Genomic DNA, 23,898 nt, shown 5'->3' with positions numbered 1-23,898 from the left:
AGTCCCCCGAGCACCAAGATGAGACTGAAGTCATCCAGCCAATGTAGAGGAGACTGTGTGTGTGTGTGTGTGTGTGTGTGTGTGTGTGTGTGCGTGTGTGTGTGTGTGTGTGTGTGTGTGTGAGGCCTCGCCACAGTAATGCAGTTAAATCTGAAACGTTTCTGTTCACATCTTTTGTTCCCAGGTTTTGTTTCTTGAATCCGGCAGACATGTTGAACCAGCAGCGTCTGCACACGGAGTTTCTTCTTCTTCTGAAGCGTTGTGTGACATCACAGAGCGAACATGCAGGAGAGGGCGTGCCAGCGAATTATTAAAAATGGCTCCTGTGACGAGCGTATCAGCGTTTATCAATCAGCTCAGTTATTGATCTGTGTTGGGTGATTTTGAAAACGTTTCTTAATGGAACATGTTGGAGAAAATGTTTTCAAATTCATCAGCATTACTGTGGACGTGACGTCACCCTGTGTGTCAGTTATAGATTATGATTTGTTGGTTGCCAATACTTCTAATAATAACAATAATAATGATCATAATGTCGTAGGTAAGTGGAGAAAGTTGCAACATTAAAAATAAAAACAAGAAGCTGTTTGAGCCGAGCGCCGACCCGTCTGTCAGAGTGAAACCAGCGCCGAGCGCAGGAACATCTGGGGCAACAGGAACATCTGGGGCAACAGGAACATCTGGGGCAACAGGAACATCTGGGGCAACAGGAACATCTGGGGCAACAGGAACATCTGGGGCAACAGGAACATCTGGGGCAACAGGAACATCTGGGGCAACAGGAACATCTGGGGCAACATTCACACGGCCGGAATGCAAACAGCTCGTCAAAACCTCCAACATCAACCAGCAGACACACTGAGGATTCTTCAGATGAGTCGAGGACAACTTGGATCTGTGAATATCTTCTGCACTTCCGCCTTGTCATGATTTTCATTCTCAATCAAAAATAACTCGGACATCAGATCTGTGACTCTCACAGGAGAAATCAAAGCGTACAGCCTGAAGTTTTACATCCTGCAACACGACGCTGCAGCAGCTCTTTCAGCCTCATCAGCAGAATAAATGTTAGCTGAGTAAGTTTCTGCAAAACCACGGATAAGTTCACACTGATCGTCTGTTTAGGTTGAATTTTCTATTTCTCTCTCGTCACAGCTCTGAGCTGATGCTCTGGTTCTGTTTGGTCACCAGAGTCACAGATGGAAACGTCTCCAGATGTCCTTTAAAACATTCTGTTCTCTGACTCAAACTGCGGTCGGCCTTGTTGGCTGTGATAACACCACCATCTCCTCCATCTCCTCCACCTCCTCCACCAGCTGATAAACATATTTAAGGTGATCGTCACGACCTCGGACGTATCTGTGGTTTGCAGAAACATTAGCTGCTAACATTACGTCCTGGAGACCGAGCCGACTCTTTACAACCTGCAACAGTGATCACAGCTGCACTGATGTCGGAACGAGACGATCTGTGAGACACGAACTCATGTCGTTCACTTTCAGGCCAGCAGAAAGAAGACGGAAGCTCAGCGTTTCATACGTGATGCTACAGGTGTGTCCTCGATCAACGTTTGCCGTCAGTTGCCCCAAAAGTTCCTGACTTGATCACAAGTGGACTGTAAATTAAGTAAATATTCACTATAATGGAAAAAAAAAACAGCTGTAATAATATCAAACATCTCATAGAAACAAAATGAAGCAGAATAAAAATAGTTATAGCGTTAATAGCCCGTATTTACATATAAAAATATAGCAAAGTAACATTTAACAAATCAGGTCAGTTTGTGTGTCTGTGCTGCAGCACCTGGACACACACACACACACACACACACACACTCTTAAAAACATGAACATGCACACACACAAGCGTACACACACACCTGACCCCGTGTGTGTGTGTGTGTGTGTGTTGTTCTGGACGAGCGACTCTGTGGTTACGTTACGTTTCTGTACCTGAAGTGCTGAAAGAGTTCAGAAGTGATGAAAGTAAAAAAAAGAAGTCAACCAGCTCGGCAACAGCGACATCATCATCCTCTCTCCTTCCTCCCTCCTCTCCATCAGCTGTCCATCTGCCAAACACCACACTCTCCCTCCCTCCCTCCTCCTCCCTCCTCCCTCCCTCCATTCTTCTCCGGCCCATTAAGAGCTATCATGAAGCTAATTGCCTGTTTGATCAACTCTCGGCGGAGCAGGAACTGGAGGCTTTTAGCCCTCTGAGCGTAAGAGGAGAGTGGGACGAGGCAGCAGGGATCTACAGTAATGCTGGTGGGAAATATACGCCTGTGGTCAGCCGGATTTCACAGGTCGGGTTTGGTTGTGATAGTCTGAGATTATGAGAGCAATATTTCCTTTTCTGCTGAGTGCTGTGGCAGAGCTCATGAAGTCTGGAGGTCCAGGGCCTCATGGAGGTCCAGGTGCTCCTGAGACGAGGTGGAGATATAACGAACAGACTGAGGGGATGTTTAAAGTACAGCTAAGATTGCTTTAACTATTTTGATAGTTAATCAGTAGTTTCAGTCAAACATCGTCTGGTTCCAGCTTCCTAAATGTGAGGATTTGTTTCTTTTCTTTGTGATTTCTGACAGTAAATTAAGAGTCTTTGTGTTTTGGGCTGTTGGTTGAACATAACTTTGGGCTCTGCAAAGTATTTTTCACAATTTTTTCCAAATATCTTGGAATTTTATTGACTGACTGACTGATTTCTCACAAAAATGATCAGTAGACACAGCGGTGTCATCAAAACTCGCTGACAATTGAGCCAATATCTTGTTTTAAAGGTCAGAAATTGAACACGACCTGTCGGGAGCTTTTTAACTTTTAGGGCTCAGACACACAAAACTGACACCGAAGATACCGATGATTTCCTGTGTCTCGTACTTGAACGCACCACAAAGACTGCAGCCGATGACCAACCAGCTCGCACGTTCAGCTCCTAAAGCTGAGCACTCAGTAATCTTGCTAATATTGAGGCTTCAATGGAGAACATGTCTGATTTAAAAGGATTCTCCCTGCTATATTTTATCAGTTATCGCTGGACCAAAGCTTTGTTTTTATACCGCAAGTCATTCTGGATGAAGGAACTCACTGACTGAGACACAAAGAGAGTTCAGAGAGGAGCGTTTTGATTGGACGATGGCAGCAGGGAGCGATGGAGGGCGGGGGCAGCGAAGGAGGTCGGGCAGAGGAGGGAGGCTGGCGACAGACTGACTTGTGGAGGAAACCCGACCAGACTCCTCAGAGCTGCACTGAAGCAGCGCGGCTAAAAATAAGACGAGGGAGGCTTCTTCTGCTGACAGAACAACACACACACACACACACACACACACACACTACATACACAGGTTGTTGTACAGTAGGAGGACACACACACACACACACACACGCTGCCTAGTCACAATGGATGCACCCTCCCTCCGGTTAAATATTCCCCCATTCAGGGACAGCGTTGTCCGTCTGCCTCACAGTGCTTTTCCTTTTACAAATGAGCTTAATATCTTTGAGATTGACTCAGTTCGTACAGTGCATGGTCCCTTTTTGGTGTCAAACTGTTGTTACAGGTGTGTTAACAGTGTCTTTGTTCTCACTTGATGCCTCGGTGCTTTGCTCAGTCCCAGTCTGATATTCACCACAGTTCGTTCTGTCTTCTTCAACCGAACGTCTTTGCGGTCCAAGTCCTCAATCTCCCATCTTTCATCCGATTCTGTTTCTAGAGAGCAGAAACTCTGTTGGCATAGACCGTGCACATCGCCTCGGGCGTCTTTCCTTCCTGATTTGGTCCATCGCCCGTCTCTGTGTTTTCTCTTGCAAAGGCTGAGCAGGAAGGAAGTTCAACAATAAATAAATAGATTTTAACACGTCCAGGTTACGCCACAGGATGCAGAGAGAGGTGATTTCAGTCTGGTTAAGGTTGAAGGGCAGTCCAGCAAAGCACGACAGCTTCTTCTTCTTCCTCAGGACGAGTTTTTGTTTTCAGGCATGAAGTCTCCGACGTGAACAGGCACAGTAAAGCTTTGGTCCCTCCGGAGCTGGAGAAAATTCAAGGTACATTAGGTGAACAACACTTTATGGTGGGTTGGTTGGTTGGCTTGTCGTATGTAGGTAGGTGGGTCACGATGGCATTGTCGTCACAATGTCAGCTGCGGTGCTGCTGGCGACAGCGTTGCTTTGGCGACGGCTGAGGGGAAATGGATTCACCTGGCCCCGGTCCAGGCCTGTCATAACGGCTTCTCCAGGGCCTTGCTACGGAGCGAGGGATGACCGGGGTTGGGGTTGGAGGCGGAAATCTTGCGGCACACAGTGTTGGTGTTGCTGCACCTGCAGCCGGGGCGCGTGGCACGGTCGTGGGCGCGCTGGCACAGGGCAAGGCACAGCCTGGCAGGGGGGTAGCAGCAGAGGCAGGGCAGGCAGAGCGCCAGCAGCCCCATGGTGCCCCAGCGGGCACAGGCGTGGGCTGTAGTGCAGGAGCACGGCCGGTCAGCACAGTTATCCTCGTCATCCTGGGCGGAGCAGTGGTAGAACAGGCCTTTAACGCAGCACAAACAGGTGCCGTACTCCACGGCGCTCTCAGCGGAGCACAGGCAGCGCTGCCCGCAGGCCCAGCAGGACGGCAGGCGGCGGGGCGCGCAGCACTCTTGGCACTTACAGCGACCGCACCGCTCGCAGATGAACAAATGACCCTGCTCGGCTTCGTCCTCCGTCAGGCCTTTACCGAAAGAAGTGTCGTGCTTGAGTTCTCCTTTAGGCTGAGAGCGGACCACCGAGCCGACGCCAGAGTGAGACGGGGTCAGACCCGGCAGTAGCCGCTGGTCTGAGGTGGCACTGGTCCGAGACATGGAAGAGCTTATGGTACTGGATCGGCTCAGGTGGGACAGATGAGCGGACTGCTGCTGACTTTGGCTGCGGGGCAGAGCCGAGTGGAAGGACGACTGGGGGTGGTGGGGGTAAATTCCAGGAGGGTAACGGTCTTCATGGGCATAATAGAATCCGGACTGAGTCACCGGTTCCAGCGCCACGGGCCTCTCCACATAGTCATTGTTGGCCCGGATGGCACGTATCTGTTCGAGCGAGAGCACTGGGACCTGCTGGAGGTCCATCCCGTCCAGCTCCACCCTGAAGGAATGAGCAGGGTCCATCCTGGTGAGCCAGACAGGGCGGCACCAGGGCTGCGGGCCGGGCCGGGGCAAGGTGCTCCCAACGCTCACGGCACATCAGATAAACCTGCAAACACACAGACAGGAAGCAGTGGTGGTTAGTGGTGTCGACTCCAACATCCCATCACACGAATCTGTCACGATTCAGACGAATGCAAGTTTTATTCATTAAAGTGCAGCGAGTAGGATTATCACTGCATGTTGTTTAAAATCTTTCAGGTCTTTGAAAAGTTACAGCATGTGAGAACAATGTTCCCGACACTTACATCATTTCTTTCACTGTATCTGTAAAAAACAAAACAAAGCTGGTCCACCTGGTTGATTATGAACGGTGAGGCAGATATTTTATGTTTAAACATGTGAATGAGCCAATCTAATTAGATAAGAGCTGATTAATGCACCTGTAGAGTTTCCTCTTAAAGTTATAAATCTGACTATTTTCTACTCTTTTTGTTTCCTCCGGTCCGGATTATTCTGGTGCACAAGACACGAACCACCAACTGCAGCAGCATAAAATCCAAAGAAGAAATGATCGTCCCGCCAAGTGTTTACCAGCAGAAACACTCACTGAGTCTCTTTGATTTGGTGTTATTATAATAACAGATATTATGTGTCACTATTGAGTAACATCCTGCTGCTTTCTGAGAAGAACTAAGTATTTAAAACAAGATTTCCTCTCTCATTCACTGGCAGGAAGACGATGCCGTGCAGCAAACAGTAGCCTACATACGACTTCCCAAATACTCGAGCAGCACTTGATCAAAGACTGATTCTGGCAGCACGGCCTCCACTCGACCATCAGCCATGTCATCATGACCGCTGAGGTTCTCCGCTGCTCGGGCTAATGCTATTATTAGCCTGCCAGAGCCGGAGAGATACGAGCACGAGGTCCACACTGTAATTTAGCATCTGTTGAACGCAGCTGCTGCTGCCGCGGAGGAAACCCACCTGCAGACGGGAGAGGCTGAGAACCAGCAGAGGTTAGAGAGCCGATGGAGCGACTGAACGATCACTCAGGTTTAAAACCAGAACGGATTTATAGACTAACGGCATGTTTCCTGTTGGAGGGGCAGGAGCTTATGATCAGCACAATCTCGTTGTCTTATTTTAGAAAACCAGCTGATAAATATAAAGTTTTGGTCTGCGGCTCCAACCGAACAGAAACCTCAGCTGAACACTGGAGCTGCTGCCGCGAACATGCCTGAAAGGAACAAAAAGTAGAAGTTGAGTCTTTCCTCTCTGCTCTGACCGGAGATATCGTCTAGACTGCTTTGTATTCTCGTACTAATGCTGAGTAAGGCTGCAACTAAATGCTTTAAAAGGTAAATGTAAATGTGCTTACACGTGCAGTAAATGCACCAGAAGGGAGACTAAATTAAATCAAAGTCCAAGTGTAGCTGAATATGCAGCTGATTTGATTTCCTGCTCAGACATCAGATGAATGAAAACACAGAACTGAGCAAAATATCTGACGGAAAATGTGTTTGTGTGTGTGATACAGTCAGAAACCTCCCACACACACACACACACACACACACACTGTACACACTCAGCTATACATCCTGACAGAAAGTGCAGTGTTGCCAAGTGGCCGAGGGCAGAGATGAGCTGCTCTCCCTCTCGTGGTGCCAGTCCTCTCAGAGAGTAATGAGGCCAAATGGAAATGCATTTAAAGCCGCTCAGATCAGGAGATTAGACGGAGGAGGAGGTACGAGCGAGCAGCAGGAACCTCCGGCCACGTGAACACACTCACATTCATAAAACGGTTGAATATCTTCTCCTCTCTTGTTTTTGATGGTGTGGTCTGATAACCGGCCTGCTGAGGACTGTGGCTGAATGGAGAGACTGTCGCGATCATTAACGAATTATCGATAAAGTTGCAGACGAAGTGCTCGTCAGATCGTCACACAGTATTTTAAAACATCTTTCCCACGCTGGAGAAGTTCAACATTCACGACTGCTTCACTCGACCTCGTTTAATCTTCAAGCACGTCGTTCGTACCAGTTTCTCTCTGTCCTAACTCAACTTTGAGAACGATGTTTCACAGGATAATTAACTTCATGTTCTTGCTTCCTGTTCCTGCGTGAATTTTATTGTGGTCACGCTGCAAAACCTGGTCATGTTTGTAGACATTTAACTCGTTTTTAAGAAAACACTGTGCACATGGTTTACCTGAACACGTGAGCCAAAGCAGCAATATTTAAAACCTGTGCAAAACATTAGTAGCAGTGCATCACTGCAGCGTTTCTGTTGTCTCTCCATCAGAACAGAGGTGGATGTGACAGGTAACATAAAGGCTTTCTGAGGGACAGGTGTGACACATGTCTGCAGTCAAACTGGTGATTGACCGTTGATCACCGTTCTGTTAACGGACAGCTCTGTGGTTTGATCAGATGCAGCCAGAGACGTTTTCAGCCCTGAATCCTGACGGTTAGTTACAGATTCACCTCGTCAGGAGAAAATCTCCTCCAGCACACAGGAAGTTACACTCAGTACAATAAGAACGTTTTGATGCAGAGACTCAAAGTGCATCATCATCTGAAAATCCAAAGAACGTTTATGTCGTCCCGTCTCTGCAGAACAACACACACACACACACACACACACACACACACACACACACACACACAGGTGTTTCATGAGACAGCAACTGTTTGCAAAATAATAATTTTATGTTAATTACTTTCTGGATTCTATAAAATACAGAAACATTTATAAAATGTAACAAATTAAAGTTCAAACTTTGTCCAACTAACAGTCTCAAACCCCAAATATCCAAAAGTTTCATCAACTTTCAGAACTTTTGCAGCTTTCTGATTTCTTTCTATGGATGCATCGCTTGTTTCAGCTCTGATTAACTTTATTCCACTAAACACAACTGTTCAGATCAAAAACATCTCTACTTTTGTCTCAGATTCGTTGTTAATTCATCATATTGATCAGCTACTATCACACTGTTTCCGTGTCCTGTTGTGTGCAGCTAAACGGTTAATGTCAGAACGCTTCGGGGGGAAAATGCAGTGAAAAGCAATAAGAGAGGAGACGAGAGGATGTGGACGAGACCCAGGAGTGGAGATCCATCACGGGGAGGGAAGGAGGGCTGATTAGAGAGCCGTCCTGTGAAAACAAAAAACCTTCCTGTCCTCCAGCCTGTCTGAGGAGGGTCTCAGCCTGGAGGTGCTCCCCCCCAGCCGAGTCTCCCCCTCTGCTGTGTCTCCCCCTCAGCCGAGTCTCCCCCTCTGTTGTGTCTCCCCCTCTGCTGTATCCCCCCCCCAGCCGAGTCTCCCCCCCAGCCAAGTCTCCCCCTCAGCCGAGTCTCCCCCTCTGCTTTGCCTCCCCCTCTGCTGAGTCTCCCCCTCTGCTGTGTCTCCCCCCCTCTGCTGAGTCTCCCCCTCTGCTGTGTCTCCCCCCCTCTGCTGTGTCTCCCCCTCTGCTGTGTCTCCCCCTCTGCTGTGTCTCCCCCCCTCTGCTGAGTCTCCCCCTCTGCTGTGTCTCCCCCTCTGCTGTGTCTCCCCCCCTCTGCTGTGTCTCCCCCTCTGCTGTGTCTCTCCCCCTCTGCTGTGTCTCCCCCTCTGCTGTGTCTCCCCCTCTGCTGTGTCTCCCCCCCTCTGCTGAGTCTCCCCCTCTGCTGTGTCTCCCCCTCTGCTGTGTCTCCCCCCCTCTGCTGAGTCTCCCCCTCTGCTGAGTCTCCCCCTCTGCTGTGTCTCCCCCTCTGCTGTGTCTCCCCCTCTGCTGTGTCTCCCCCTCTGCTGTGCCTCCCCCTCTGCTGTATCTCCCCCCTCTGCGGAGTCTCCCCCTCTGCCGTGCCTCCCCCTCTGCCGAGTCTCCCCCCCAGCCGAGTCTCCCCCTCTGCCGTGCCTCTCCCTCTGCCGAGTCTCCCCCCCAGCCGAGTCTCCCCCCCAGCCGAGTCTCCCCCTCTGCCGTATCTCCCCCTCTGCCGTATCCCCCCCTCTGCTGTGCCTCCCCCCTCTGCTGTGCCTCCCCCCCTGCCGTGTCTCCCCCTCTGCTGTGTCTCCCCCCTCTGCTGTATCTCCCCCTCTGCTGTGCCTCCCCCTCTGCTGTGCCTCCCCCCCTGCCGTATCTCCCCCTCTGCCGTGCCTCCCCCCTCTGCCGTGTCTCCCCCTCTGCTGTGCCTCCCCCCCTGCCGTGTCTCCCCCTCTGCTGTGTCTCCCCCCCTCTGCTGTATCTCCCCCTCTGCTGTGCCTCCCCCTCTGCTGTGTCTCCCCCCTCTGCTGTGTCTCCCCCTCTGCTGTATCTCCCCCTCTGCTGTGCCTCCCTCTCTGCTGTGTCTCCCTCCTCTGCTGTGTCTCCCCCCTCTGCTGTGCCTCCCCCTCTGCTGAGTCTCCCCCTCTGCCGTGCCTCCCCCTCTGCCGTGCCTCCCCCTCTGCCGTGCCTCCCCCTCTGCCGTGTCTCCCCCTCTGCCGTGTCTCCCCCTCAGCCGAGTCTCCCCCTCTGCTGTGTCTCCCCCTCTGCTGTGCCTCCCCCTCTGCCGTGCCTCCCCCTCTGCCGTGCCTCCCCTCTGCCGTGCCTCCCCCTCTGCTGTGTCTCCCCCTCTGCTGTGCCTCCCCCTCTGCCGTGCCTCCCCTCTGCCGTGCCTCCCCCTCTGCTGAGTCTCCCCCTCTGCCGTGCCTCCCCCTCTGCTGTGTCTCCCCCTCTGCCGAGTCTCCCCCTCTGCCGTGCCTCCCCCTCTGCTGTGCCTCCCCCCAGCCGAGTCTCCCCCTCTGCTGAGTCTCCCCCTCCGTCCCCCTCCTCCCACAGCTCCCACCATAAAGGAGCAGATAAGGAGGTCCAGGTTGGTCAGACAAGGATGCATTTTCAAATTAGTCGTAGGAGAGAAGAGAAGTCCTGGTGACTAATCTCATCAGGCCGAGCGGCGGCCGCGGCTCGCTCGTACTCTGCCGGCCTATCAGTCCATCTAATTGTTGAAGAGGAGAGGCCTGCCGTCCATTTCATGACCTCATGTTTACTGACTGGCTGAGACGAACTCTGCAGACTCCCCCCGACACAACACAAACACTGTGAGTCACGTCGAAAAGTTTGTGTCAAGGATGGAACAAAGTTGCAGAGCTCAACTTAAAGTCTGACAGAAAGTTTATCACCCGATAATTAGACAACGCTCGTCTGGTTTCACTTTCTTAAATCTTATAATGAACATATATTATCTTGTGTATCACTTTTAAACTGTTAAAGGTCCCATATTATGAAAAACTGACTTTTTCTGGTATTTGGGGTGTTATTGTGGGTCCATGGTGCTGCCACACACCTAGAAACTTTGAAAAAAGACTATCCGTGCTTTTTTGAGTTAGATACAGATTTCTAAAGGGGTCCTGCCTGCAGTTTCCAGATACACCAGTCAAATTTGCTGCGGCTGTCGACGTCGACGGCCACTCATTTGCATATGCTACCCCACTGCCCCTCCCTTCACCGCACGGTGTCTCCACCCACCAGGTACAGCTACCGTCTGGGAGATCCGCCATTACGCTATTGAAATCACCATGTCCAAGCTCAAGGAGAAGTGCGCTGTTGTTGGTTGCAAGGACCAGCACAAAACACTCCATCGTCTCCCAGCTGCAGAGGACAAAAGAGCTGCATGGACTGAATTTATTTTTGAGGCCAATGTCCCAGCTGAAGTTGGCAAAAAACTGTTGGTGTGTGTGAACCACTTTGACGCTGACTGTTTCACCAACTTGGGCCAGTACAAGGCAGGAGTAGTCGGCTAACTTCTACTCAAAGGAATACTTGCAGACCAAGGACATGTAAGTATACAAATAATGTGCTGTGTGTTCCTGTAGATAAGGCTGAACTCGTGCGTGATGTACTGTGTGTTTTACCAATGAGAACAAGGTATGGTTAGCGGCTAACCGCTAACGTTAGCTTCTCTGACCACACAAGTTAGTGCTACAGCAGAATCATTCTGTGTATTACATTTCTGATCTTGCACATTATGTAATGCGCGTCCTAGGTAAATGTCTGCATGTGCAAGTGTTTAGCTGTGTTTATTTAGCAATTTTACACGAACTAACCAAGCAGTGTCACATAGTACCAGCTAATGCTAACCGCGAGCTTCCAGGCTAATGCTAACCGCGAGCTTCTAGTTCGCGATCAACACGGTCTCCACATGCAAACCCAGAGACCCGGTCGGTCAAGGTACATACACACACCCTCCGCCGGGTCTAAGTTTTCAGGATTTTGTGAAATAATGCATTTGAAAACGTTTGCTAAGTTGGAATATGTTGGCATAGGCCAGGGCAAAACCAGTGTACTGCTGAATGCTACACAGCAGGCTGGACCGGGCCCTTGACCAAGTAATCGTGACTTTTTGTTTTTAATAACTCAAAATAATGACCATATTTCCAGCTAGAAAACGCGCATCTCTCTCCTCCCTCCATTTTTGTGTTTCTGCGTGGTGTTACACGTGAGTTATCCTCATGGTAAAAACGTGACTTGAGACGTACGTGACATCACTACCAACACGCAAGAAGAAAGCAAGAATATATATTTTTACTGAGGAAAATGATAAAAATAATTGTAATGCACAGTGACTTGAATAAATAACTTTAATCTGATCACTGGTTTGGAAATGTTAGATCACTCGTTACTGAAATAAAGAGGTCAGGTTAGAGTAACGTAACGCGATGCAGCCTTTAGTGCTTGAATTATACTGTAACAGTGCTGTCATGTGTTACTCCTAACTGTGATCACTTGAGAACATTTGCCCATTTCTTGCAATTCTTTTATGTTTTATTGTCTTTTTACTGTTCAAGACTCTACCTGGCTGCACTGCATTACAGTGAGAAGGCTGATAGAGGACAAGCCGCCACATCATCAGGAGATCCTCTTTTCAAGCTGAGCTTTCCAAAGTCCAGGAAGGGAGAGTGCAGAGCCAAAACAGTGAAGACAGGCATGACATTCTGTAAGTTTTACAATCTTTTATTTGAACTTCTCAAATTAAAATAAACATGGACACACAGGCATCACACAAAAGGTTGAAAACAAACACAAGCACTAAGTAATTAAGTAATAAGAGAAACTTTACAACAGTACAGCACAAGGCTTTTTGGTTCTACTGCAATTTTCCTGTAAACATACATTTTTGTTTATTGCACTGCAGACTGCGGTGATGCACTGTTGGACCTGATCTCGAGAAGGTTCTCCAGGACCCTGACCAACATGTGAACGAGGTGCTGAAACTCATAATCCCTGAAGATCTCTCAGACCATGCAGACAGGCAGCACAACTCTCACTCTCCACCCCAGGGGGCCCCAGCACCAGCTTACAAAGCTTCTGTAGGCTATATAGGCTGAACACAATTCAATATAAAGTCAGCACTGAATGTTTACACCCATGGCAACTAGATACTTTATTTGTTATTATTTTCTTATTGATATTGAAGTTAATATATAAAGTTAAACTGTTTCACTTAAGATATTTATTTTCTTCTTCTTATTATTTCATTCATGTCAACACGTTTAAAAATGTTTCTTACAATAAAACATTTTTCCTAACTGTTCTGTGTTTTCATTGATTGCTATGTAATTTTCATGGTAATAAGTAAAAGATAAACTATAAGCAATGTAAGATAGAGGAATCAGTTATGTTCTTTTCATCATAACACTTTTGCGATAAATGAATAGTAGTTATGTGACTAAAAGCTTACTGCACTATTCCCCTCAGACGTAAAGGTCCATAGTCTGCCCAATAAATGTTCAGTGCATTCTGCAGTGCAGATACATTCAGGCAGACAGGTTACAGGCCAGGAGGGTCCACCATGCATGATGGTGGCTCAGGAAGCTGCTGTAGTCTTCGTGTAACCTAGAAATGATGAAAGGTAAGTGAGTGACAATAGATTAGAGAAAAGATAGACTGCAAAATAACAACCATGTTTGCCCAGTGTTCACACTTAATTGTGGTATTTCCATACAGCAGATATTCTCAGGTTATGTAGGCATTTGTTCACAATTGCCACAGGAACACCTGCTTTTATGCAGAATTTTTATTATTCATTGTAAACTATAATCGCTAATCACGTCGCTTTGTTTCTTTGGTGATATATCTAAAGTTTATAAACCGTTGTAACTGGTTAAAAAACAATTCTACTGGTAGAGAGGTGATGGGGGGCAACTGGCTTACTGAAAACTACAGTTGAAAATTACTGGCAGTAGCTAATTACAGGTCGTCACTGCAAATAAGAACAGGTTCTCAATCAACTTACCTGGCTACATAAAGGTAAATAATAATATGGGGTTATGCTTTTGTCTTGTAACGGCTGTTGCTAAATTGCATCCGCGTTACAACAACTGGACAGCAGTAAACACCAGCCGAGGTTTGGCTAAGCTTTATGATGTAAACACTTGAGGCAGGAGAAGGGGGCTGTTATTTGAAACAACGCGGGGCAGACGGCCAGTAAGCCCGTAAAACTTTACTTAGTCTGCAGTAACATAAAAGTAATGTCGAGGTAACAAATTAACTACTAACCACTGAGAAACATCAATGTTAATTATTGGCTGCTTACTTTCTTCTGGAGCCTTTTGTTCTGGGTCGGACCGCAGTCTGTTGTCCAGCGGCCATTACTTCCTGAGCTCCGCCGTTGCCATGGTCACATGATGCCGTCCTCACGTCTTCCGCAGACAGGAAGAGATGGGCGGTACCGTGGGCGGCGCGCAGCAGCTCATTAGCATTTAAAGGGAAAGGCACTGAAACAGGCCACCTGGAGCAGGGCTGTGAAACTGGTGTTTCAAGAACCCTGCTGTGCTCAATCCTTCAGCTTTTTTCGACCAACGCATGTTACTAACATTCCATTTAGACTTCAAGGAACCATGTTAAGATGCAGAAATGACCATAATATGGGACCTTTAAACTTTAAAATCTAAAGACGTCATGTGAGCTGCTCATGATGTGCTTTTCTTTTTGTGTTTTTATGTCATTTTATTCAAGACAGGAAGCGTCAGATTCATCCATGACGAGAGTTTCTTTCACGTCACAAAGTAAAAACATGTTTACTGTGCTGACGGTGAATCACGGGAGGTCAGTGGTTGATGAGAAACAACAAGCATTAGCTCTTTACATCGATTCTTATTCTGATCATTGTGTCGAGCACACACTGTGTCTGTCTCAACGGTCCTGCTATCAGCATCATCACATGACCTGAATCGGCTGCTCTGATTGGCTGCACATCAGGGCTACAGTTGTTTTGGGTGATGATGCTCAGAGCGGCTCTGCTGGGAAGTGTCTGTTATCAAGCCACAGGCAACAACAGCTGTGTGTGTGTGTGTGTGTGTGTGTGTGTGTGTGTGTGTGTGTGTGTGTGTGGTGCAGGCATCACCCTCCCCTCTCACATTACGAGTGAAGCTGAAGTGTGTGTGCGTGTGTGTGTGTGTGTGAAACAAACTGAAACAGGTCCATTTGACTGTGATACAGAACCAGGAGTTACCATGACTGAGAACTTTCATCGTATCAACACGTCAGGAGGAGGGACGTGTTGGAGGCAGCGCTTCAATATTAGTAAAGGTGACGCCAGTTGTGTTTTCATGAGGCGTCGGGACATTTTCCAGCTGTGTTTTAAACCAAAACATGATCTTTTCTGAACTCTAACCAGAAGGTTGTTGTGTCTAAACCTCACCAGAGCATAAAGATAAAGTCTGAACATCTCCTGCCAACGATTATTCTGACGACGGTGTTGGACCTAACGATGGTGTCACAGTTTTCCTGATCGACAGGTGTCAGAACTTGTCAGAATCTACTGTAGAGCACCAACAAAGATGAGGAACAGAACACTGCAGGCTGATGAATACAGATGTGAACAGTTCTGGAAGTTTTATGAGGAAGAAATTCACTCAGTTTGTACAAACTCCCAATAACATTAGAAAACTTTCTAATCAAATCCAGTAAATTTAAAATAAATCTTGTATTCTAAATAATCTGAATCTGAGTCGTTATATTTGGATCATTCGTCCTCACTTACGTGTGAACATTAGCAGGTGGCTCAGGGGGAAACTGAAGCAACATGGCCGCCAGCACAGCGACTGGTTTATTTAGTAGAAGATCCATCCTGCTCAGAGCGGAGAGGATGGAGAGGACGGAGAAGATGGAGGGGACGGAGAGGACGGAGAAGACGGAGAGGACGGAGAGGACGGGGAGGACGGAGAAGACAGGGAGGACGGAGAAGACGGAGAAGATGGAGAGGACGGAGAGGACGGAGAAGACGAAGAGGACGGAGAAGACGGAGAAGACGGAGAGGACGGAGAAGATGGAGGGGACGGAGAGGACGGAGAGGACGGAGAGGACGGAGAAGACGGAGAGGACGGAGAGGACGGGGAGGACGGAGAAGACGGAGAAGACGGAGAGGACGGAGAGGACGGGGAGGACGGAGAAGACGGAGAAGACGGAGAGGACGGGGAGGGCGGAGAGGACGGAGAGGACGAGGAGGGCGGAGAAGACGGAGAGGGCGGAGAGGACGGGGAGGGCGGAGAGGGCGGAGAAGACGGGGAGGACGGAGAAGACGGAGAAGACGGGGAGGGCGGAGAAGACGGAGAGGATCGAGAGGACGGAGAAGACGGAGAGGGCGGAGAGGACGAGGAGGACGGAGAAGACGGAGAAGACGGAGAGGACGAGGAGGACGGAGAGGACGGAGAGGACGGAGAAGACGGAGAAGACGGAGAGGACGAGGAGGACGGAGAGGATGGAGAGGACGGAGAAGACGGAGAGGACGGAGGGCACGGAGAGGACGGAGAAGACGGAGAAGATGGAGAGGACGAGGAGGACGAGGAGGACGGAGAAGACGGAGAGGACGGAGAAGACGGAGAAGACGGAGAGGACGGAGAAGACGGAGAGGACGGAGAAGATGGAGAGGACGAGGAGGACGAAGAGGACGAAGAGGACGGAGAAGACGGAGAGGACGAGGAGGACAAGGAGGACGGAGAGGACGGAGAGGACGAGGAGGACAAGGAGGACGGAGAGGACGGAGAGGACGGAGAAGACGGAGAGGACGAGGAGGACAAGGAGGACGGAGAGGACGGAGAGGACGGAGAGGCATCCACCCCAACAGCACCAGAACATCTCACAGGATCAGGAGGAACAAACGAAAAGGTGAAACAGGAAGCAGCGACGAGGGGAGGAAATATTCTGAGATTCGGTTTCTCTTCAGTTAGATGGTGATATGATGATGTGATCTCTACATTTCTTCTGTGATGAGTTTTAAACATACTGAACGTGTAAAATGTAAAAATGAAATTCCAATGAAGCAAAACAAGCTGAGAAACAGTCGCAGAGTGTGTGTGTGTGTGTGTGTGTGTGTGTGTGTGTGTGTGTGTCGGTAACATGAGGACGGGCCTCTGTGCTGGGGGAGTATCGGTGATGACTGAGCCTCACACACACACACACACACACACACACACACACACACACACACACACACACACACACCTGCTCCATCACTCTGCAGCTCCGTCACTGTTTGAACTGTTAACATTCACTCAGTTCAGTTTCAGGTCCAAAATGTTTTCTCTCGTCTGCTGTTGGTTAAAAACGTTCTCATCATCTGATTGGCTGCTGTCGGGAGACGTTACACCTGTAAACTGAGTGATGTCACAGGTACTTCTACAGGAACCAGCAACACCAAAATGTTCCTTTATTGGCTTTCCATGATATTTCAGCTGGCATTAAGTTCCTTTGAAGGTTTGGAGATTTTTTATAGTATAATCAACAAATAAATGATGATGTAATATAATAAAGATAAAGTTATTACTTTATAAACTGTTTAACCATCTTTACTTCTTTAGCTTCAACACTAAAGTGATGAAAACATTAAAACATCATTAATTATTATCTGATAATATAATGCACATCATTCTGAAATGTGGGATCTTTTCCTTTTGGTTTCTACCCTGATGTGTTGCTCCTGTCACTCAGGTACAACATTTACTAAATCGTATAATAAATGCTAAAACACGGAGAACTAAACAATCTGCTTGTCGGGCTTCTTGTCTACAAAGTGAGCCGGGCCTGTGAACGGTTCTGATCCGTCGGCCTCGACCTGCTGATGGTCGATGGAGTGTAACGGATGGAGCGTGGCTGCGTCTCTCATCGATGACATCATGTTTGAGGCTATTTTAGAAGCGACTGCAGTGACCCTTCGCCTTCAGCGAGGAGGGGTTGCCCTCTCCCTTCCTGTCTCCTTCTCCTCTCACATCCTCCCCTCCTCTCACATCACCTCCACCTCCTCCTCTCAGACCCCCTCTGCTGTCCTGTCCTCTACTCCCTTTACTTTCTCTCTCTTTTCTACTTTTCAGCCGGTCCGGTTCACTTTTGTGTCTCTTTATCTCTCCACATATTCTTAAAGATGAGCCCGGTCCAACAGCTCCAGACTGGAACAGATCTGCAGAATCAGGATGTTAGAAATACTCAAGTCTACGTTCCCTAAAGTCCCCTAAATAACTAAAGTGCTGAATCTATTTATGATATATTGATAACATTAACTATTCTGTTACTGTGAATTCAAATCCTCACAACGGGGTCACGATTCTCCAAACAACAGCTCGACTTTCTCCTGGAGGCTTTTTGACAAGTTCAAATAATATTCACCAAAAATAAACAACAAACAGCGAACGTCAGTCATTCAATAATAAACAGCTAATGATACAAAGTCTGTTTGTTCAAATGGTTCAGTTTCTGTAATCTGTCCAGAGTGAACCCTCTTCACGGACAAATTAATAAAGGATCTTTTGAAAAATAAAATAAACCAACATGTCCGCCGCTGTCGGAGTTTCCTCTGGTACCAGTCAGCTGATCGTCTTCATCACACAGGAGAGGAGACTGGAAGTGATGCTGCAGGCTAACGCTAAGCTAACTGCAGGCTAATGTTAAGCTAGCTGCAGGCTAACGCTGAGGTAGCTGCAGGCTAACACTAAGCTAACTACAGGCTAATGCTAAGCTAGCTGCAGACTAACGCTGAGGTAGCTGCAGGCTAACGCTGAGGTAGCTGCAGGCTAACGCTGAGGTAGATGCAGGCTAACGCTAATATTTTGGGTTTTGTTTCCTTACAAATCATCGATCCTTCTTTTGATTTCGATGATCAGAACTGAAACTCATTTAGAAGGTTTTTTAATAAAAAATTCCCAAACTTTAACTAAACTTGATCAACATCCTTCATTAATCTTAACGATGCCAAAGTGCAGATTTAGTAAAAAGCCTGAAACTAAAAACCATCGGGTGTGAAAAATCGCGAAGTTGAACCTAATTTTGAGATTTGCAGAATTGTCCAATATCAACCGTGTTGGAGTAAAAACACCGTGTGAAGTTAGTGGTGAGGGACTGAATCTACCTCAGATTTATCCTCAAGAACATCAGACTTGAAATGAAACAAGTATCTTTAAAAAATAAGAAATAAAAAACACATGAAATTAATTAAATCAAGTCAAGCAGAATTAGAAAAGCAGAATGAAGTCAGGAGCTGCACATTAGATCATTCAACCAGCAGTTTCATGAGGTCAAAACATTTGACTCCAGTCCTGCAAATATCTGTGTGTGTGTGTGTGTGTGTGTGTGTGTGTGTGTGTGTGTGTGTGTGTGTGTGAGAGAGAGAGGCCCGTCAGGCACTAAGACCCAGGGGCCTTCCTCCTGATGCCCTCCGGGAGCACAGCGGGATTGAATGACAATAAACTGGATGAGATACCGGATGTGCCGAATCTGACCCCAACGGAAAGACTGAAATAGACACTGCAGACCAGCAAGTCCAGGCCGGGGGAGAGAGGGGGGGAGACGACGAGGGGGGGAGGAAGAGAGGAAGGAAAGAGGCAGTGAATGAGTGAGAGAGGGATACAAATGAAAGTGGTGGAGCCAGATGGAGAGAGAGAGAGAAGTCAAAGCAAGAGAAGGAAAACAGGAGCTGAACAAAATCAGAGAGACTGGTCGTGTTTTCCCACAATACACCTGTTTAGGTTCAATCACTGATGGAGAGTGTTGTGAAGAGGAACCACAGAAGTCTGATTCACAACGTACAGGTGTGCTGCAGGACCCTGTGACATCACTCTGGGTGTGGTTACAGGTACAACTCTAGTGCACGCAGCTTATTACTTATATTAACGTGAATGTTACATGGCGACCTCCCGTGGCTGTCGTGTTATGAGGGAAGCAAAGGAGGAAGTCAGGTGAGGGAGTGTAGAGAGCGACGCTGTGGAGGAGGACGAGTCGGGAGGTCCTGATTCTGAAAAGAACTGATGCAACCAAACTGGGATACTTTCATGATGTTGACCACGTGACAATAAAGGTTCAGTTCGCCTGTTGCGGGTCATATATTGTCGTTTTCTTGTTGTTTTGGGAGTCACAGTCGTTCAGGCATGAGGACGCTAGCCAGAAAATAGCATAATAACTACAGTAGACTTGTTAGAGACTGAATTAAGTTGTTCAGCTTGAAGGTGAGCAGCTGTCCAGTCGTCCAACCTCCCAGTTTAATGTGATTCAGGGCTCGTAACTAAAGTCCTGAGCAGGTTGGCTCAGTAACAGTTCTTACACTACGTATCCTGGATGGACAAGCGCAGTTTACTTTTAGATTTAGACAACACCAACATCTGTGTCGGTGGAGTGAGATCACTCTTTGTGGAGAAAATGTATTTTAGTTTGCTTTGCTCTGCCTGGACGCTCTGTGATTGTAAGTCTCCTAATTTTTAAGATTTCTTTTGCAGATTTTGTGCAGTTTGCTCATCAGAAACAGGTTGAGTGGATGGCAAAGTTGTCACATTCATTCATCAAGGATACGTACCATGCAGCACTCTCTCTTTATTTATGGTTGTAAGAGCCAATTTGAGAATTATTTGTTGTACAAAATCTTTATTTAGAATATTGTTTATTTGCTTAGAGATGTAAATTCATAATTTCATGTCAGTGTCTCTGTTGGATGTTGCATTTTAAAATGAATTTACCACATTTTTTCCTTGGAAAATGTTAATTAAAACTTTTTTCAAACATTTCCCAAGGAAATTGTTAAAACGATTCAGTCTCCACTTGAAAACTGTATTTAAATAACTGGACTTAACTCCAATATACAACATAGAACATGAACACTCATTAGAAATGTAAAAAAAAAATCTGTTGAGAAAAACATCAACATAAAACTGGCATTAATTCCTCCAGTAAATGTCCTTAACTTTGTACGGCACAAAAGCTGCATTACTGAGACAAATCCAGGCTGTCCTTAGGTACGTAATAACTAGCTAATAATGTAATAACTTATTACATTATTGGTTGCTACAGGGTTTAACTGTAGTGTGATCCTCAGAGTCAAAGTGTCAACATGCTCTCTTTATTCCACCATTTCCTGGATATCGTCGCTTCCTGTACAAAAGGTTTGATGCTCGTGTTTCTTTGAAAGAGAGTGGAGACTTTGATTGTGTGTGTGAGGATGTCGGCTGTGTGTTCAGTGGGAATCGTACCGTCCACCAGGGACAGTAAACATTCACAGCTGGTGTTGTTCAAGAGCTCGACACGAGTTTACAACTCTGCATGAAAATCCTGTTTCCTGTCAGCGCCTGTGAAACTTTATTTTACAGATCAGAGTTTAAGATCAACACGAGTCCTGCTCGTTGTCTTGATGTAGGTAAAAGCCAGAGAGAGAGCTAATGAAGCCTCAGAGATCAATCTCTTTCTATTTTTATTTAATTTTGATTAATTATATTTAATTTCTGACAGCTCAGAGTTGGAAATTGTTGGTTTGAAGAGACATCTGAATCAGAACGCTGGTCAAAATAACACAAAGAACAACTGTGTGAGCTAAAAATCTAAGAAAAGTCTCAGAATTTCTCAGATTAAAGTCTAAATGGCGACAACGTCTTTCATCGGGAGCAACGACGTACAGGACAGATGGAGATTAACGCATGTTACAGAGGAAATTCTTATTTTCTGTTCTATTATTCTGTATTTGTATGTACTTTGCAAAGTTAAGGTAAAATTTCTCAAACCTGCAAAATGAAGCGACGTAGTTTCATCTTGTACATTTGCGTCTCTAATCTCAGAATTTCTTGTTTTTAGACCAACAACGGTCCAAATACAGAAGCATATTTTTTAACATTCACCTCACTTGTTGTGATTTTCTTGTGACATCTGGTGGCCTCCGGAGGAACTACAGCTCTTCTGATTGATGAATAACGGACGTCGTCGTCTTACAGAGATTTTTGTTCGTCTGCAGTTTTGTTCTCTTCTTTTTATTTCTGTTTTTTATCCTGTAAACTAGCTGACAGTTTGTATTCGTTCCAAACGTTTGAAAAAGAAAAGTCTTGCATAGTTTACACTTCCTGAAAATATGATCCATTATTAGCACACTGTACTTTCTCTTTCTTTTCACAGTCCCGTCTGTTTCTTTTCTTTTCTTTTAAGTGTTTTCACTCTGAATCTTTTCTCTCTCCACAACTTTGTGGTCCTGCAGTGCATTAGTCGGTACATTAGCTCCTCCTGTCTTCCTGTCCATCCCTCCAACATCCGTCCATTTCATCATTCATTCATCTATCCGCCATATTCCTCCACCTCCCTCCCATCCATCCATCCATCCATCCATCCATCCCTCCGCCTCCCGCTCCTCTCATCCCATTCACTTTCTCTCCCTCCCTTCCTCCCCCCGTCAGTCCGTCCCATCATCTGCTCATCCACCCGCCCTCCAGTCCCACCCAGCGGAGATGGGTATTGACATTCTGCATCCGACCTTGAGGACAATCAATCCCAACCCCACATGTCCCCATCACGGTTACACACACACACACACACACACACACACACACTGTGCTGTAACACACACACTGATATTAACAAACAGCTGGTTAATACGACTGTTTATCGGATTCAGAGGAGTTTGTTTTAAAGTTGCTAAAAGTCAGTAAAAAGACAAACGGCTCGTTAAATCAGAGCGCGATGTTTCTGGTCACTTCCTCCGTCTACAGGCTCGAGCTCACGTCACAATATTTAACTGAAGTTAAACAAAGATATCGATGGAAATTAAAACTGAAACAAAAAGCATCCGTCCGGCACGATTTCTCCGCCCAAGAAACTGGACGAAGCAGCAGGAGCTTCACTGAACTCCAGTAACACGAGTGAGAAGATGTTTATCTGATTTTCTGTTTCAAGGCTTAAAAATAATTCTGTTATCTTCTTTGTCTACATCTCTTCATGTGAAACCGACCACAGATCACAGAGCGAGCAGAGAAAAGTGTTCATAAACTTCAAGTTGTGCACTTTTTTTTGTTACTTTGTGAGATGATTGGAGGCACGTTTCTCTTCTTACATGTCTAAAGAGGAGAAAGTGATCCGAGCCGTGTTGGACTCGTTTCCCTGAGCTGTTGAGATGTTCTGCCTGCTCCTTCGTCCCCGCTGACACTCCACATGTCTGCAGCTGTGAGTGAAAAGCTTTTCGGTCAGACGCTGTTTGCAAATTCAAACATCTCTTGAATAATTCCACATTCCATCTAGAAAATTCCCAGTGGAACTTTTTCATTCCAAGGTCACGCAAATCATCAATAGTTGATCAGCAGATCGGATGGCGACGGGATGAATTTGTGCTTACCTCTGATTGGAGGGAGGTCCATTCTGCTGCGGCGTGCTGGGCGTCCCCGGAGTCCGAGAATACGTGTTCCTCTGAATAATCAACACTATGATTGTCTTCTAATATCCCTAGAAACAGTCCTGTGATGACTTTAAGTACAACTCAGGAACCCTGTGACTGATTTATCTGGACTTCTGTGATTTAAAAAAAGAATCTGTCTCTCTGGTTCTGCAGGAGATTATTCAGCTAAATCACTTGAAGTCACTTTCTGATAATTTTCTAAGATTACTGCAGGCGTGTTGCCTTCAGGGTGTGTTTGTAGGGAGGATGCTCTTCGTCTCAGAGTGACGCGCCCTCCTCCTCCTCCTCCTCCTCCTCCTCCTCCTCCTCTTCCCGGAGCTCTTCCAGGAGCGCTCTGATCTCCTCCTGAAGTCACCTCCTCAGTAAAAGAAAAAAGCCTTTCACTCACGCTGCATCGAAGTGTTCCACTCTCTCCGTCTCCAAGTTGCAAAAGCTGCACAGTTTGATTTGTCTCTGCAGAGAAAAGTGTCCTCAGCTGCAGCAGAAGAAGAAGAAGAAGAAGAAGAAGTATCTCCACCCAGAGCAGCAGGAGTGAAGTGAAACGCTTGCAGCAGCAGCAGCAGCAGCAGCAGCAGCACTGTATTCTGGGATGGCTGATGATGATGATGATGATGATGAGAAGGAGAAGTGCAGCTGGAGGAGGTTTCTGAAGTCGGAGGCTGAATGCAGAAGTTTGAAGAAAAAATCCTCCTCAGAAAACGTTTCTGTCGCGTCCTGCTGTAGTTTCCTCTCTGCTGCCCGAGAGATGAATGACTGAGAGCTGGATGCACTCCCTCCCTCCCTCCTTCCTCCCTCCCTCCCTTCCTCTCTCCCTCTCTCTCTCCCTCACACACACACACACTTCAGTCAGCCCTCCCCTTCCCTCCTCCCTCCCTCTTTCTCTCTCTCCCTCTCCCTCCCTCTCTCCCCTCCCTCCCTCCCTCTCTCCCCCTCCTCCCTCCTCCTCTCTCCCTCCCTCTCTCCCTCCCTCTCTCCCTCCCTCACACACACACACACTTCAGTCAGCCCTCCCCTTCCCTCCCTCTCTCCTCCCCCTCCCTCCCCCCATCACTGAATCCACTCCAGTTTTCTCGGCGAACATGACGGAGCAGAAGTCTCTCATGTGACATTAAATGAACGGATGACTCGAACGCGATGCTGTCGCCT

General features: G+C 47.2%; 1 protein-coding gene across 1 annotated transcript; it reads right to left on the bottom strand.

Annotated features, from left to right (window-relative positions):
• Window positions 1–2,100: 2,100 nt before the first annotated feature.
• LOC115594785 (protein sprouty homolog 3) lies at window positions 2,101–23,516 on the bottom strand. The gene is made up of 2 exons (XM_030439037.1): window positions 22,693–23,516; window positions 2,101–5,216 (listed from the first exon to the last, which is right to left on the bottom strand). Exon 2 carries the CDS (start codon window positions 5,129–5,131, stop codon window positions 4,214–4,216), a length of 918 nt encoding a protein of 305 aa, XP_030294897.1. The 5' UTR covers window positions 5,132–5,216; window positions 22,693–23,516; the 3' UTR covers window positions 2,101–4,213.
• Between the last annotated feature and the right edge of the window lie 382 nt (window positions 23,517–23,898).

Source organism: Sparus aurata, chromosome 13 (assembly GCF_900880675.1).
Source record: "Sparus aurata chromosome 13, fSpaAur1.1, whole genome shotgun sequence".
NCBI classification, from domain to species: Eukaryota; Metazoa; Chordata; class Actinopteri; order Spariformes; family Sparidae; genus Sparus; species Sparus aurata.
Note: the sequence above shows the minus strand (reverse complement) of the source record. Positions and strands in the feature narration are given on the sequence as shown.

Excerpts from the sequence above, each read along its gene's own strand:
- LOC115594785 (XM_030439037.1), bottom strand. The coding sequence starts at position 5,131 with ATGGACCCTGCTCATTCCTTCAGGGTGGAGCTGGACGGGATGGACCTC.